This window comes from Bacillus rossius, chromosome 1, assembly GCF_032445375.1.
Source record: "Bacillus rossius redtenbacheri isolate Brsri chromosome 1, Brsri_v3, whole genome shotgun sequence".
Lineage (NCBI taxonomy): Eukaryota > Metazoa > Arthropoda > Insecta > Phasmatodea > Bacillidae > Bacillus > Bacillus rossius.
In genome coordinates this window covers 374,548,547-374,566,462 of record NC_086330.1, presented here as the reverse complement: position 1 = coordinate 374,566,462, position 17,916 = coordinate 374,548,547, and the positions used below count along the sequence as shown (strand labels likewise).

At 48.7% G+C, this 17,916-nt stretch overlaps 1 protein-coding gene across 6 annotated transcripts in view; it reads left to right on the top strand.

Moving 5' to 3' along the window:
• Positions 1–17,916, top strand: part of LOC134528518 (intersectin-1) — a 132,824-nt gene that overhangs the window by 13,293 nt on the left and 101,615 nt on the right. For all 6 annotated transcript variants that reach the window (XM_063362207.1, XM_063362210.1, XM_063362209.1 and 3 more), the window contains exons 7-13: positions 223–396; positions 11,564–11,793; positions 12,352–12,502; positions 12,986–13,108; positions 13,866–14,004; positions 14,882–15,196; positions 16,247–16,372. In XM_063362207.1, the coding sequence (XP_063218277.1) occupies positions 223–396; positions 11,564–11,793; positions 12,352–12,502; positions 12,986–13,108; positions 13,866–14,004; positions 14,882–15,196; positions 16,247–16,372 (1,258 nt within the window). The remainder of the gene's footprint in view (positions 1–222; positions 397–11,563; positions 11,794–12,351; positions 12,503–12,985; positions 13,109–13,865; positions 14,005–14,881; positions 15,197–16,246; positions 16,373–17,916) is intronic.

Here is a 17,916-nt window from a genome sequence, read left to right as displayed (position 1 = left end):
AATTCACAGTGGATTACTGCGACCATATTAAAATATGTTTAAAAGCAACATAACCAAATTGCTGTAAATCGGCGTTCTTGTGCGTGTTCAGCGATGCTCGTTTTACATTTTAGACATATTTTGGAAAGGCAGTTGGCTAATCTGAATTTAAGTATTGGGTCCCCCAGAGGTGTAGATTTGAGTTATTTTTCCTCGATCTCTCTCTCTCTTTCTCTCTGACAGGCTGTCGGCGGGCTCCCCCCTCCACGACTGGGCGGTTCCGCACCAGACCAAGCTGAAGTACACGCAGCTGTTCAACACGTCTGACCGCGCGCGCACGGGCTTCCTGTCCGGACCTCAGGCGCGCAACATCATGGTGCAGACGCAGCTGCCCCAGCCCGTGCTCGCGCAGATCTGGTGAGCCGCTCCCCTCCCGTCCGGATCCCGTCCGCGAGCCCGGCGCCGTCACGGTTCCTGAAGACGGCACTACGCAACCCGCGCTAACCTCATAAGATTCAATGCTATTTTCATTTTGCTTACAACTAATTAACTAACATAGATTTCGAATTTATGCTTGCTTGATATGTAAGACAACGATGCTCTTATCGAAGCCCCTTTCTTCAAAAACCTGCATAAATTATGGTTTTATACTAATCTTTACTAATATGCATAAGTGTATTGTCTAGGTTTGAACTAGAGATGTACGAACCTGCAAATTTTTAAGTCGAGTCGAATTTTACAATAATTAGTTCGAGTCGAGTTTGTAGATCATAAATTCAAGTCGAGTCGATTCGAGTCTGAATTTTTATTTGAATCTTTGACACTTAAGTCGAGCTTGAATATTTGCATTTTAGGTACTGCTAAGAGTCCTTAGATGGTTGTCTTGTTATATCATGGCCCACTTAATCAAATATATTTAAAATACAAGTATCAATACAAATAATTCATTTAGAATAAATTCTTAACTGATATAATACAATTCAATAATTGAGGTATTCTGTAGAGCATCATACTACTAGTTACATTACTAATCACAGTAAATTAACTCATTATAAAAATTGAAAAATATGTTAATAGTTATACAAAAACTGTTCCAATAGTGCAGTTAACTATTTACATGGTAAATGAAATCAATTTCAAATAAGCAACAAATGAAACTGTAAAAAATTAAAATATTGTACAGTAATCATTTTGATTATTTTATACCACCTATAAAAGAGAATATTATCAGTATCAGCCTACAAAACATAATGAAAATATATTCCTAGCAGTACATATTTAAAAATATTTTTATGGAAAGCGTATAACTATAAGAAGTAATATTTTAAGGTCACATACCTTTAGAAGATGAATTTTTGACTGACATTGTGAGTGTTTGCTCAGTAAAAGTACGCCTAAATTAACACTAACGTGGCGGGGAAAAAAATCACTGTTATTCTGCAACAAAATTTTAATCGCCGAAAGATCAGAGAATATGTACCGTTTACGACAAAGGAACACGACTTTGTGCACAAACAATTTGGTGGTTCAAATGATTATTTTGGACCGAACGAGTTAGCTGCGGCCTGCAGCATTCACGAGTCAATAAAAAACAATGAATATAATTTAGGCTTGTAGGCGCGAAGGTTAGGTTAAGTTGTCGCGTGTTGGCTCTTATCTCTGGCTCTCCCAGAATGGCCTTAAGCGTCAATCCTGTTTCCTGCCTGGGTGAGAAGGGATCGGCCTGACTGGCGCGAGTAACTTCTGGCTGGAGGTTCCTAAGAGGGTTAGGTAGGATTCTCCCCCACCTTGGGATGCCCTGAAAGTGGCTCCCAGTGTCCCTCGTCGAATGCCTACTTACGGGCTGCGGCTGGTTTGGCTCTGCGGTCTCCCAGTAGTAGGGCTGACCTGCTTGCTGGCTGGCTGGCTGGCTGGCTGGCTGGCAGGCTGGCTGGCTGGCTGGCTGGCAGGCAGGCGGCTGGCTGGCTGGCTGGCAGGCGGGCGGTTGGCTGGCTAGCAGACTGGCTGGCTGGCGGCGGGATAGGTCCCCGTGGAGCTCCCTCACCCCGAAAGGACACTCTCAGATATGCGGTACGAGATTTATTACGAGTACTCGCGGTTGGTACCGACAGCCTCCCGATACACACTAACTCGCGGACTCGGTTGTCGGTCTTCTGCCCTTGGCTGGCAGGCTCGGCTGCCAGCGAAGGCGCGGTGAGCGGTTGAAGGCGCGGTGAGCGAGGCTCGGCTGCCAGTGGTGCCTCGAGGGCACCGACTGACTTCCTGGCCCAAAGGCCGGCCTTATATACCCCTCCTGAGGGCCAGGGCGTGACGTAGGAAGGGCCGAGGGTTCCAAGAATCACGGGCGCTTCCAGGAATTCCAGCCGGCCTACGTGACTTGGACGGACCTCGGCTTGGTGGGTGAGGGGAAGGCGGGTGGAGGCGGCTGGGCAGACGGAGGTGGGTGAGGAGGGGGAGGCTGCGCGCGCACCCGCTCGGCCTGGCGAGAGAGGGGTAGGCGAGGGGTGGCGGCCAGTAGGCGGTGCTGGGTGAGGAGGGGGAAGCTGCGCGCGCACTCGGCTGGCCTGGCGAGAGAGGGGTAGGCGAGGGGTGGCGGCCGGTAGGAGTGTGCGCGCGCACCCAGCTGGTTGGCATGGCAACCAAGGACGCAGCGTGGTTGCCCTGGCAACGGCGACGCGGTGGTGGCCGGACGGTGACTGCTGTCGCGGCCGTCAGTGGCGGCGGCGCGCACACATGTTTAGGAAGGAAGGGGCTGACGGCTTCGTGATTATAGACGTGCGCGGCACGTCGCACGTCAAACCCCCTCTCCTTGAAAAGGCGGCAGCCACTTTCCACGTGTGTGGCCTGATCTTCGGGGTGGTTCCTCCTTCCTTCCTTCCGTCTTGGGGATGATGCCTTCCACGGTGCTCCGTCTTCTGGGAGATGGGGATACGGGTAAAGGCAGGGATGACCCTCAGGTTGGGCGTGAATGATGGTGAAATGATACATGTCCCTCCTACCTGACTGATGATAGGGGGGAAGAAACAAGCTCTGCTTTCCGATGTGACTAAGGGGCTCAAATCTAAAACTTGCAGCCTAGTTCGAAATCTTTGAAATATCTTTGACACTGGATGAGGCTCTATCTTACATGCTAAGGAACCAGAGCCCAGGCTACACCATCATCATCGTTTGTGTCCTTGGAAACATGGTGTGCCCTGCCAAGTTTACAAAATTTTTTTAATCTTGGGTTGGTTCCTATCTATTTACATATACACATTATGATTATTGGGCTCTAACACATGTTTAAGCTTTATATACACTCTCTTTCCCTGGGGACGGCTGTCGGCTTTAAACATTTACAATTTCCACATAGGTACAGGTACATTTCTTAGAGTGGAGCTCTTCTTTCGCTCTTACTGCTATACATTGCATGGTTTGAAAAATGTCTATCGTTATAATCTTTGTCATTCTTGCGGCTTATTTCTTCTTTTGTTGATCCTGCACCCGCACGCAGGAGTGGTCAGGTGGCTTATCGAAGCCCCTGAGGTGATGAGGTTTGCGACCCCATACCTTGTTTAAAAATGGCCATTCGCGCACTCACTACACTTACTGTTGGTGTGGGGGGCGGCCGATCCGGTACCTCCCGGGTCGGTCCTCGATGGCTGCTCTGCATACTCGCCATGGCTGCTCTCGTTGCTGGGGTGGCAGCTGGCTGGCGCCATGCTTCCGCTGGCACTGGGTCAGTCTTCTGGGTAGACTGCTGGTTCGGGGTTTCTAGTCGGGGTAACTGGTCCAGGGTTTGGACTGGCATACCCGGGAGAGGTGCGCTGTTGTCCTGGTGGTCCGCAGTCCTGGCTGGTGGAGTCATCTGCTCCACAGCCTTCTCCTTGGCTGCTGGGCCGGACGGGTTCAGGAGGTCCTTAGCTGACTGGTCAGCCTGGGAAGGGATCTCCTCGGGTTCCGGCGACCTTGCCTGCCCTTTCTGGGTTCCTGGTGATGGGCAGGTCGAGGTCACCGGGACAAACGGCATTCGGGTGGCCGTGGCACCCTGCTGGGATGGTGGTGGCAGTCCTTGTCAGAACTGGGCTTTATGCCTCGGTAGGTAGGCCTGCCTGATGGTTCCCCTGGGGTGGCTGGTCCAGTGTGTCTTCTGGTCCGGCCGACTGGGGTCTGCTGTAGCCTGAGCCTCCTGCAGACCTGGTTGGGGGAGGCGACTGCTCCCCAACCTTCTCTTTGGCTGCAGGGCTGGTCAGGGCTGGGAGGACCTTAGCCGACCGGTCGGCCTGGGTTGGCCAAGGGTTCCGATAATCTTGCCTGCCTGTGCTGGATACTTGGTGGACAGGCCAAGGTCGCTGGGCTGAACGGCATTTGGGTGGTTGTTGGCTCACGGGTACTGGTGACTGAGGTTGAGTTCAGTGCCTGGGTCTTCCACTAGGACGACTCGGAGCTTCTGAGGGAGAGGCTAGTCCTCTGGGTGGGTCGTTACTTCTGTTTCTGCATGGTGCAGCGATTCGAAACCCCTGAATCTCCCTTGTCTTCTTCCTCTGCAGGTGAGAAAGGACCTTGGCTTCCGTCGGGATCCATAACTTTCTCGAATTTCTCTCTAAGGGCACCCTTTTCATCTCTCTGGCCTTATCCATTACAATTCGACATGGGGCATGATTGTTATTCTTCTAAGACCTGCGGGGACCTCGCCCTGATCTCCTGAGTGCTATTTGTAGCCATTATGTCTACAGGTATTTGGGTATTTGGGCGCCACTGAGTTTTGGGCAGTCTCAGAACTGGCTGATGAGTAAGTTATCTCAGGGGGCAGCTGTGGGTGGCCGTCTACTGACAAGTCCTATAGTTTGCCCCACGTTGGCTCTAGTTGGCCGCTATACTGTGATCTCAGGGGGCAGTAGTGGGTGGCCGTCTACTGACGTGTCCTCTAGTTTGCCCCACGTTGGGCGCCACTAATTGTCGCGAGGCTCTTCTCTGGCTCCTCCAGAATGGCCTTAAGCATCAATTTTTTTTAGTTTGCTGCCTGAGTGAGTGGCCCCACGTTGGGCGCCACTAATTGTCGCGTGTTGGCTCTTATCTCTGGCTCTCCCAGAATGGCCTTAAGCGTCAATCCTGTTTCCTGCCTGGGTGAGAAGGGATCGGCCTGACTGGCGCGAGTAACTTCTGGCTGGAGGTTCCTAAGAGGGTTAGGTAGGATTCTCCCCCACCTTGGGATGCCCTGAAAGTGGCTCCCAGTGTCCCTCGTCGAATGCCTACTTACGGGCTGCGGCTGGTTTGGCTCTGCGGTCTCCCAGTAGTAGGGCTGACCTGCTTGCTGGCTGGCTGGCTGGCTGGCTGGCTGGCAGGCTGGCTGGCTGGCTGGCAGGCAGGCGGCTGGCTGGCTGGCTGGCTGGCAGGCGGGCGGTTGGCTGGCTAGCAGACTGGCTGGCTGGCGGCGGGATAGGTCCCCGTGGAGCTCCCTCACCCCGAAAGGACACTCTCAGATATGCGGTACGAGATTTATTACGAGTACTCGCGGTTGGTACCGACAGCCTCCCGATACACACTAACTCGCGGACTCGGTTGTCGGTCTTCTGCCCTTGGCTGGCAGGCTCGGCTGCCAGCGAAGGCGCGGTGAGCGGTTGAAGGCGCGGTGAGCGAGGCTCGGCTGCCAGTGGTGCCTCGAGGGCACCGACTGACTTCCTGGCCCAAAGGCCGGCCTTATATACCCCTCCTGAGGGCCAGGGCGTGACGTAGGAAGGGCCGAGGGTTCCAAGAATCACGGGCGCTTCCAGGAATTCCAGCCGGCCTACGTGACTTGGACGGACCTCGGCTTGGTGGGTGAGGGGAAGGCGGGTGGAGGCGGCTGGGCAGACGGAGGTGGGTGAGGAGGGGGAGGCTGCGCGCGCACCCGCTCGGCCTGGCGAGAGAGGGGTAGGCGAGGGGTGGCGGCCAGTAGGCGGTGCTGGGTGAGGAGGGGGAAGCTGCGCGCGCACTCGGCTGGCCTGGTGAGAGAGGGGTAGGCGAGGGGTGGCGGCCGGTAGGAGTGTGCGCGCGCACCCAGCTGGTTGGCATGGCAACCAAGGACGCAGCGTGGTTGCCCTGGCAACGGCGACGCGGTGGTGGCCGGACGGTGACTGCTGTCGCGGCCGTCAGTGGCGGCGGCGCGCACACATGTTTAGGAAGGAAGGGGCTGACGGCTTCGTGATTATAGACGTGCGCGGCACGTCGCACGTCAAACCCCCTCTCCTTGAAAAGGCGGCAGCCACTTTCCACGTGTGCGGCCTGATCTTCGGGGTGGTTCCTCCTTCCTTCCTTCCGTCTTGGGGATGATGCCTTCCACGGTGCTCCGTCTTCTGGGAGATGGGGATACGGGTAAAGGCAGGGATGACCCTCAGGTTGGGCGTGAATGATGGTGAAATGATACATGTCCCTCCTACCTGACTGATGATAGGGGGGAAGAAACAAGCTCTGCTTTCCGATGTGACTAGGGGGCTCAAATCTAAAACTTGCAGCCTAGTTCGAAATCTTTGAAATATCTTTGACACTGGATGAGGCTCTATCTTACATGCTAAGGAACCAGAGCCCAGGCTACACCATCATCATCGTTTGTGTCCTTGGAAACATGGTGTGCCCTGCCAAGTTTACAAAATTTTTTTAATCTTGGGTTGGTTCCTATCTATTTACATATACACATTATGATTATTGGGCTCTAACACATGTTTAAGCTTTATATACACTCTCTTTCCCTGGGGACGGCTGTCGGCTTTAAACATTTACAATTTCCACATAGGTACAGGTACATTTCTTAGAGTGGAGCTCTTCTTTCGCTCTTACTGCTATACATTGCATGGTTTGAAAAATGTCTATCGTTATAATCTTTGTCATTCTTGCGGCTTATTTCTTCTTTTGTTGATCCTGCACCCGCACGCAGGAGTGGTCAGGTGGCTTATCGAAGCCCCTGAGGTGATGAGGTTTGCGACCCCATACCTTGTTTAAAAATGGCCATTCGCGCACTCACTACACTTACTGTTGGTGTGGGGGGCGGCCGATCCGGTACCTCCCGGGTCGGTCCTCGATGGCTGCTCTGCATACTCGCCATGGCTGCTCTCGTTGCTGGGGTGGCAGCTGGCTGGCGCCATGCTTCCGCTGGCACTGGGTCAGTCTTCTGGGTAGACTGCTGGTTCGGGGTTTCTAGTCGGGGTAACTGGTCCAGGGTTTGGACTGGCATACCCGGGAGAGGTGCGCTGTTGTCCTGGTGGTCCGCAGTCCTGGCTGGTGGAGTCATCTGCTCCACAGCCTTCTCCTTGGCTGCTGGGCCGGACGGGTTCAGGAGGTCCTTAGCTGACTGGTCAGCCTGGGAAGGGATCTCCTCGGGTTCCGGCGACCTTGCCTGCCCTTTCTGGGTTCCTGGTGATGGGCAGGTCGAGGTCACCGGGACAAACGGCATTCGGGTGGCCGTGGCACCCTGCTGGGATGGTGGTGGCAGTCCTTGTCAGAACTGGGCTTTATGCCTCGGTAGGTAGGCCTGCCTGATGGTTCCCCTGGGGTGGCTGGTCCAGTGTGTCTTCTGGTCCGGCCGACTGGGGTCTGCTGTAGCCTGAGCCTCCTGCAGACCTGGTTGGGGGAGGCGACTGCTCCCCAACCTTCTCTTTGGCTGCAGGGCTGGTCAGGGCTGGGAGGACCTTAGCCGACCGGTCGGCCTGGGTTGGCCAAGGGTTCCGATAATCTTGCCTGCCTGTGCTGGATACTTGGTGGACAGGCCAAGGTCGCTGGGCTGAACGGCATTTGGGTGGTTGTTGGCTCACGGGTACTGGTGACTGAGGTTGAGTTCAGTGCCTGGGTCTTCCACTAGGACGACTCGGAGCTTCTGAGGGAGAGGCTAGTCCTCTGGGTGGGTCGTTACTTCTGTTTCTGCATGGTGCAGCGATTCGAAACCCCTGAATCTCCCTTGTCTTCTTCCTCTGCAGGTGAGAAAGGACCTTGGCTTCCGTCGGGATCCATAACTTTCTCGAATTTCTCTCTAAGGGCACCCTTTTCATCTCTCTGGCCTTATCCATTACAATTCGACATGGGGCATGATTGTTATTCTTCTAAGACCTGCGGGGACCTCGCCCTGATCTCCTGAGTGCTATTTGTAGCCATTATGTCTACAGGTATTTGGGTATTTGGGCGCCACTGAGTTTTGGGCAGTCTCAGAACTGGCTGATGAGTAAGTTATCTCAGGGGGCAGCTGTGGGTGGCCGTCTACTGACAAGTCCTATAGTTTGCCCCACGTTGGCTCTAGTTGGCCGCTATACTGTGATCTCAGGGGGCAGTAGTGGGTGGCCGTCTACTGACGTGTCCTCTAGTTTGCCCCACGTTGGGCGCCACTAATTGTCGCGAGGCTCTTCTCTGGCTCCTCCAGAATGGCCTTAAGCATCAATTTTTTTTAGTTTGCTGCCTGAGTGAGTGGCCCCACGTTGGGCGCCACTAATTGTCGCGTGTTGGCTCTTATCTCTGGCTCTCCCAGAATGGCCTTAAGCGTCAATCCTGTTTCCTGCCTGGGTGAGAAGGGATCGGCCTGACTGGCGCGAGTAACTTCTGGCTGGAGGTTCCTAAGAGGGTTAGGTAGGATTCTCCCCCACCTTGGGATGCCCTGAAAGTGGCTCCCAGTGTCCCTCGTCGAATGCCTACTTACGGGCTGCGGCTGGTTTGGCTCTGCGGTCTCCCAGTAGTAGGGCTGACCTGCTTGCTGGCTGGCTGGCTGGCTGGCTGGCTGGCAGGCTGGCTGGCTGGCTGGCAGGCAGGCGGCTGGCTGGCTGGCTGGCTGGCAGGCGGGCGGTTGGCTGGCTAGCAGACTGGCTGGCTGGCGGCGGGATAGGTCCCCGTGGAGCTCCCTCACCCCGAAAGGACACTCTCAGATATGCGGTACGAGATTTATTACGAGTACTCGCGGTTGGTACCGACAGCCTCCCGATACACACTAACTCGCGGACTCGGTTGTCGGTCTTCTGCCCTTGGCTGGCAGGCTCGGCTGCCAGCGAAGGCGCGGTGAGCGGTTGAAGGCGCGGTGGGCGAGGCTCGGCTGCCAGTGGTGCCTCGAGGGCACCGGCCAAAGGCCGGCCTTATATACCCCTCCTGAGGGCCAGGGCGTGAAGTAGGAAGGGCCGAGGGTTCCAAGAATCACGGGCGCTTCCAGGAATTCCAGCCGGCCTACGTGACTTGGACGGACCTCGGCTTGGTGGGTGAGGGGAAGGCGGGTGGAGGCGGCTGGGCAGACGGAGGTGGGTGAGGAGGGGGAGGCTGCGCGCGCACCCGTTCGGCCTGGCGAGAGAGGGGTAGGCGAGGGGTGGCGGCCAGTAGGCGGTGCTGGGTGAGGAGGGGGAAGCTGCGCGCGCACTCGGCTGGCCTGGTGAGAGAGGGGTAGGCGAGGGGTGGCGGCCGGTAGGAGTGTGCGCGCGCACCCAGCTGGTTGGCATGGCAACCAAGGACGCAGCGTGGTTGCCCTGGCAACGGCGACGCGGTGGTGGCCGGACGGTGACTGCTGTCGCGGCCGTCAGTGGCGGCGGCGCGCACACGTGTTTAGGAAGGAAGGGGCTGACGGCTTCGTGATTATAGACGTGCGCGGCACGTCGCACGTCAAAGTTTCACACAATCATTAGAACATTTTTGAAAACTTTCACTTATGGGAAGTGTAAGGCCGTGCTACAATTGGCGCAACATTACAATAAATGTTCCCATAACAAATATAATACATTTAAAGATGATTGCTACAACACTAACGCCGTTACGTTGCCGGCCAATCGCAAGCTGGCACTTCCAACCAATTAATGCTTTTGTATTTGTATTGAATAGTTACACTTTAGAAAATACTTTATACTTTATAATTAATTTTAACTTGCCACTTAACTTGGATAGCAAACAATTATACAAAATGCAATCTCGCCGAACGTAATAGTGTAAACAAACACGGAAAAAAAAATTCATGTTCGCCAACCTACACTTCCTAAAATTAGTGGAGCCATAAGACAAAGTTTTTTAAATGCCATTTCGTGATTGGTGGTGTATCAGTCGCAAACGTGCGCTCTGTAACACAAATATAATGCTACCGTTAATATATTATTGTAACGTTGCGCCGGTTGTAGCACGGATTCACTAAAAAAAAGTAATATTTGAGCAGATATTATGATTATAAAATTTAATTCGTGTTTTGTTTATTAAAAATGTGTTCGTCGTCTTTGCTATGTGGTCACACCTGTTAAGTTGGCAATATGAAAAACTGAAATATAAATAATATGGCCGATTGTCATCATTGTTTCTAAGTACATGTTTCGATCTTACGTACGTAATTTTTAGTGTCGGCCGAAGTCACGTAAGGAGATATTAAGAATTGTAATTCAATTTTATTATATTTTATCATTGAGTTTTACCCGAATTTCCTTTCGAGTTTCGCCCCGTCGAGTAAAATAAACTTGAATGCCGAGCCGAGCCGAGCTGATGCTACTCGCTCGACTCGACTCGAATTTTCGAGTCTCGGCCCATCACTAGTTTGAACCATAATTTATGCACGTTTTTGAAAAAAGGGTCTTCGATAAGAGCATCGTTGTCTTACATATCAAGCAAGCATCATTTCAAAATCTATATTAGTTAATAAGTTATAAGCAAAATGAAAATAGCATTGAATCTTATGAGGTTAACGCGGGTTGCGTAGTGCCCCTGAAACATTGGAGTGGCCTCTTAAGGGGTGAACCAGCGAAGGGATTAATGACCATAAACAAGAACGAAAGTACGGTCCAACGCCCTTCCTGATTCGCATACAGTCATAGTAATGAGCCTCAAAGCACGCAAGCTAGTTCACAGTTGCTTGTATGGCGCCGGCTCAGGGGGTGCCACCCATTTCAGGTCATTTTATATTTACAGTAATTACAGATCAACTTTTAGACTTTTTTTCAATTGTTCAACTTTCACGAAATGAAAAATATGTACGGCGCGTACGTTTTTCATAATTAGCTGCCAAAGTTACATTTTTTAGCGTTTCTTCGGGTTGTACAAATAAGGAAACTTTAATTTATTGAAGAAAAAAAAAGAAACTTTTTAGGTTTAACTGCAATGCCACTCTGGCTACTTCAAGAAATGGTTTGAATTTCTTTCAGAAAATATTAATTAATTTTAGCTGGCATTTCAAAATTCTCAAATTTGTTACGATCTTGACGGCCAAGAAACATGAAGCGATTTTTTGTGATAGAAATGCAAACCATATCATGAAGTAGCCAGTGGCATTGCAGTTAAACCTAAAAAAGTTTAAGTTCTGCAAAAAATTGAATTATCCTTATTTGTGCAACTCAAAAACCTTGCTGCGAATCGTGTCTATAATCAAATTAGTTTATATTTGATGCTGCCATTTGTGTAATCAATACCTTGAAGCGGCCTTTGTTTTAATAAAAACACGTATTTAACATATTTTCACACCTACATATTTCTCTTGTGTTGGTATTTTTTACTAGCAACTGGTGATTACGGGTACACTTTCTGCGGGTTAAAAATTTGCGTTTCGTTCTCGGCAGGGAAAGAGCGGAAGCACGGCTGCGCGGTGTCTGCGGTGGGGTTGTGTTTGAAGTGTGACGGGGCGTGGCGCGTGGCGCAGGGCGCTGGCCGACATGGACGCGGACGGGCGGCTCTCCTGCGACGAGTTCGTGCTGGGCATGCACCTGTGCGACCAGGCGCGGGCGGGGGAGAAGATCCCCGCGGCGCTGCCCCCCGAGCTGGTGCCCCCCACGTTCCGGCGGGCGCGGCAGGGCAGCCTGACGGGCGGCCAGCCCGGCCCGCACCCCGAGGCCGCGGAGGGCAAGGACGCCGCGTCCCTCCTCTCCAACGGTGACTCTCGTCGCTTTCTGTTGTCACAGAAGTTGGTAGGAATATCAGTAACTTTAAATTTTTCACTTTTTTTTTTCTGGATGTTTTTTTTATTGTGAACCAAGTAGATGTACAACATTTAAGGTAAAAAAAAAATTAACCAGTCTAAAAATAGGCGTGACAAATAGTTTTATCATTTTTTTCCAATGAAATTTATATCAAAGCAGTAAAGTGCGTATTTTGAATTTTATTGTGATAGCGTACATTTGAATTTGTTTTTAATTCCGTATATACGTACAGTACTTAATAATTACATTAGTGTGTTTTTTTTTTCTGTAATTGATTTTTTTCTTGTTCTAATTTTTTCAATTTATGTAAGTAGTTTTCAGATCAAGTATCAATTGAAAAGTTGTATTTTACAGGTTCTTTTTGTGTTTTTAATTAGTGGTTCATAAAAATGTGTATATGCTTTTGTTTTTGTTTTGATGTTTTAGTACTTTTATGCACAGTTGTTTTGAAAACATCATTCATTTTTAATTGCTTAAGGCATTTAAACAAATATGTTGTGTTTGTGTGCAGTCACATTCGAGGACAAGCGGAAGGAGAACTTTGAGAAAGGGCAGGCGGAACTTGAGAGGCGGCGGAAGGCGTTACTGGAAATTCAGCGTAAAGAACAGGAAGAAAGGGAGCGCAAAGAGAAAGAGGAACAAGAGAAAAGAGAGAGGATAAGGTACGACAGCATTGTGTTCGTTTAGAAATAAGTCCTGGATTTAAAATACTAATGTAGTTCTGTAGTTACTAGTTTTTAATTCAAACCAACTCTTAGTGATTCTTTAAAACAGATTATTGTCCACTGTCCTTGATTTTTTTCTCTCTATAATATTGACTGTGAGTTATTTAACATCAAAAATAACTTTAAAAGTTTTAAAAATGGACTAGTAGAAAAAATACAGTGAAAAAAAGAGCTGTTTATATAGAGCACTAGGTAAGTATATAAATGAGGAATGTGTCGAATGTTGTTTACCGATTTTCGTTCCAGTTCAAATCTTGGTACTTACCTTTTTTATTTTTCTTTTATAAGAAGTAGAACCAAGATCAGTGGTTGTAGATGTTAGACCCGATGGGAGTATAACTGGCCAGTTGAACCCAGACACGCTCGGGCGGCTGTGTGTCCCGGGGGGAGGGGCTCTGAGCTGCTGGTGGGGTGCGGCAGGCTGGAGCAGGAGCGCAGGAGGCAGCAGGAGCTGGAGAGGCAGCTGCAGAAGCAGCGCGAGCAGGAGCAGGAGCGGGAGGAGCAGCGCAAGAGAGCCCAGGAGCAGCGCGAGGCAGCCAGGAGGTGAGCGGGGCGCACCCGTGTGTCAGTGGGTGTGGCGAGGTGTGGTGGGCCGTCAGTGGGTGTGGCGAGGTGTGGTGGGTCGTCAGTGGGTGTGACGAGGTGGAGAAGGTTTTTTTTCCTTTTTCTTTCCGATAATTGTAACGCAGGTTAATTATTTAAAATAAAAAAAAAAATTTGTCAAGGGGATTTATAATTCTCGTCGTGGAAAGTCAGGGCAATTTTATTACAGTTTTGTATGAATGCACTCGGAAAATAAATAATGTACTTGAGATGGTGGCTGGGGTCGAAGCTGGAGGAGATGAGAGATGATTGCTGGCTTCGTGGCTTCTCGTCTTCTCGTCTTCTCGGACTGAAGTCGGTCCCAGTAACCACATCACTACACTGGTGTACCGTAGGGTGGTGTGAGGTGAGTGGTGTTGGAGTGTCGCAGTGGCATGTCATGCCAATAGCTACATATTTTCCTGCACAGTTACGCTCTCACAGAAGGTGCTTAAGAAATATTTAATTTAAAGAGGTTTTGGAAAAATTTGAAATTTTATTTACGTAGTGAATTCTTTGAAGCCACAAGCACTTTATGTTTAGACACTGTGGAGTTCATCCTGGAGGTGATTGAACCCGCAAATTTTTCCGGTCCCTATCCATAATTGAACAAAAAAAAAAAAAACCTCCCGAAGATGCACGTTTGGGCGTTTGGCTCTCTCGTCTGCGAAGAGAAGGCTTCCCAGGTGGTGGACGTGTGCCAGGGGCTGTGTCGCAGGGAGATGGAGCGCCGGAGGCACCAGGAGTGGGAGAACCAGCGCTGCCAGGAGCTGCAGCAGCAGCGCCAGCGAGAGCAGGAGAAGGTGCTGAGCCTGAAGGCCCGCAACCAGAACCTCACCATCGAGCTGTCCCAGCTGGTGAGCTCGCGCACGCTCCGGCGAATACCAGCCCATCACGATGGTGTTTAGTGCCTGGTCACTCACACTGCAAGATGGTGTATGCGAGGTTTGGTTTGAGCTAGAACAGCTCTATCGGGATGATTGGGGTTGGATTGCCTTTTATTTCGTTCGGAAAAATTGCAAAACGGGTAAAATTATTTAAAAAAAAAAAAAAATGTAATTTTGGTTATGAAAAGCAGTGAGTACAGCGTAAGGTCTTTTGATCTGTCACTTTCAAAACCGCAAACATGTCAAGACCCCCAAACTTCAGAATGGTTTAAACAGTAATACCAAGGGGGAAATTGATGTACCACACGTACCAGTGTGTCAACATTTCTTCAGACTGTCCTTGACTGAAGTCACACTGGTGTACTTAGTGCTGGATAACTTAACGATCATTAATCAAGATGGGCTGATGCAGCTGTAAATGAACTACATACATATTAATATGTAAAAAAAAAGTGGTGGAACAAATGGGTTTATGTACTTCATACTGTTAATGTGCTCACTCTACTTACTTAGTTTCTGGTTGAATTCTTATATGTTACATAATATCCTCGCATGTTTTGGCTGAAAAAAGTGGGATGCAATGGGATTTTGTGATAGGTATTGGTATTGTCAATGAGTTTAGAATTTTGAATGTTACAGTATTAGGTATTTTGAAAAAACAAATTCCATTTCAGGTATTTAGTTACAACAAACTCTTTGCTGGCACACATTTATTTTAAATGTTTTATCCTGCAAATACAATGAGCTTAAGTCCTATATCTATAAATAAAAATATTTGTTCTTTCTCACGTTTCTTAATTCAAAACGTGAACGGCAGCGTGCAGCATGTGTGTGCTTGCCGAGGCAGACGGAGAAGGTGAAGGAGCTGTCGCAGAAGATCTCGGAGACGCGGCTGGGCGTGTCCGGGGTGAAGACGACCATCGACGGGATGCGCTCGACGCGCGACGCCCAGATGACGGAGATGGGCGCGCTGAAGACGCGGTTGAAGGAGCAGAACCAGCGCCTGCTGGCCCTGGGGCAGGAGAAGGCGCGGCTGGAGGCCAGGAACCGCCTGAACTCGGCCGGCGACGCGGCCGGCCGGGAGCAGGTGGCTCTCGCCTTCTCCAACAAGCAGATCACGCTCAAGCAGATGAGGGACCGCATCGACGACCTGCAGAGCGAGGCGAGTGCGGACATCGTGTGTGTTGAGGGCGTGCCACAGTCAACCATCCACCGTGCTATGAACCAGACAGCTGGTTGCTAGAACTCCTTAAGGGCGTGCCTCCCATTTCAGGTCGAGATTTTATATTTATATCAATCTCTGATCAACTTTTAGACTTTTTTAATTGTTAAACTTTCATGAAATGAAAAATATATACAACACAGGGGTGCAACAACAGGGGGGGTGGGGGGGCAAGGGTATTTTGCCCCCCCCCCCCCCTCCCTCTTAAACCTTGAAGTGGGGGCAAGCGGGGACAAAGAAAGTCCTGTGTAATCAATTTTTAGATAATAAAACTGCTTAAATAGCACCATTTTCCACCTTGAAATACAAATTTTTCCCCGGACCCCCCCACTTCAATAGGGGGCATCGATGATTCTTTATAAAAAGGTATATTGCCCCCCCCCCCCCCTTTAGAAATTTAGTTGTTGCGCCCCTGATACAACACATACTTTTTGCATAATTAGCTGCCGAAGTTACATTTTCAAAGTTTTTTTGGGTTGTACAAATAAGGGGAATTTAATTTATTGCAGAACTTAAAACTTTTTAGGTTTAACTGCAATGACACTGGCTACTGCTTCGTGATATTATTTGAATTTCTATCACAGAATCTCGTTTTCGTGTTTCTTGGCCGTCAAAAATCGTAACAAATTTGAGAATTTTTAAAAGCCAGGTAAAATAATTAATATTTTCTGAAAGAAATTTCAAATCATTTTTACAACCATTTAGTCGTGTTATATTTTTGACTTTATTTGTGTTAACAGACAGCCTAAAAATTTTGGTCCCTTACAGAAGGAAAATGTTTTCCTTCATTTCTGAACATTTTTTTTAGACTTGTCATATTAATTCATATGACAGTGCAATAATATTTTCCCATTTCATTAAAGCTGATCTCATCTCGTGCTGTCTTAAATGCAGGAAACTGTTATTTTCAATTTACTATCATGATAAATTATGTTGGTGAATCCTTTCACAATTCAAGTCCTTAAGTTGTGTGTCCAATTGTTTTTTCAGATTGAAGTGAAAATGGCTGATATTGAAAACAACAATAGCCAGCTAGGTGATTTGAGAAAGCAGTTAACATCTCTCGTGCAGGAATGTGAACAATTGTATGCAGTTTACGAGGAGCGTAAGACCAGGGTACGTAATCACCGTAGGGTTGTACATTCTTCGAATCATTCCTGCAGAGGGGAAGATCTTTGGACGTGTACACCATTGCTGGTTTATACTCAACTGTCGTAGCAAAATCTCGGGAATTTACAACAAAGATGAATAAATAAACTATGGATGGCAGGCACTCTAAAGCTCTAGCCGAGTCGATCGAGTAGCGAAAGCTTGACTCAGCCTGAAAGTTGAGTCCATAATAGTCATTAGGATGAGACTCGACTATCTTTTTACTGTAATTGAATCCTTTTTTTATAATGAGCGATGAGCATATAATTAGGAACAGTTATTTTGCGTTATCTCATATTTACACTTGGTGCAGTATATTGACTGGTTCAGCATAATGACATACAGTCAAACCTCGATTCTACGTACACTCACGGTTCTCCAAAATTTGTCCGTACGACCGAGTTGTACGTACGAACCAGTGAGGCCAAATTACGTCCATTTGTGGCTACTCCCCCCCCCCCCCCCCCCCCCCCCCCCCGTCCATACTTTTTCCCACCGCTGCCACGGGAAATGAATTGCCGTTGCCGTGTCTATACACGGCACGTACATGTGCCTTTGGCAAACAAGTAAATTTTTTACATGTACGTATGTTTATTATGCTGGAATTAACGCATAACATATTTGCTCAAATAAAAAAATTACAGTGGGTTCTTTATAAATGTAGATAAGATTAGCTAGTAGGCCTAAAAACATCATGAAAAACGTAACATTTATAGGCTGCAATGAGCATTTTAAATCGCAAAATATATATATTTTATAGAATAGTTTATTTATTTCGTATTTTTCCATAAGCGTAATAGCTTTTCTCTTGCTTCCGCTCATGATGTACGAAATGCGTGTCCAAAAAGTAGCGGTCTTCAAAAACCGAAGCAAAATAAATCCAAGTAATGAAACAAAAAATGTAAATCCAGATAAAATTCGTAATCCAACCAAAATCCAAATCGTAGTCAGTTAAGAGTAGCAATAAGTCCGAGTAATTATAGCACGAGACGATCTAAAATGCACGAGGAAAAAACGTTAACTCACGATGTATGAACGTAACGGGAATATTACGTGGCTTGTAAGTTCTGATACTGTATTTATTTCATAACTTAGCCGAAATACTGGTACGTATGAGATATAATCTTCACAAAATAAAATGAGCGGTGTCTTGTAACTGTTTTATACGTATTTTATAATTTAAGAAGTATTTCACAGTTGATGCATATTTTTTAACTAACCATTTATTTCAGGGGATTGTAAATAATTAATCATTGGTATCAAGACATCCAGATGAACGTAAACTTGAACGTGTCATGGCAGCGAGAAAACTGGTGCGTATACCAATAAACTGGTATTAGAACTGAACAAAACTGGTACACGGGAGGTGGAGCATATATTTTTTTCCGCTAAGCTCACGTCTATTGGCTGGCTGCTGATGGAACGTCACGAGTCTGGGCGGAGCGTAGAGTGAGATATACTGCGCATGCGCAGCTCAGGGAACAAAGAGAGCCAGCCGGCGGCTACGCCGC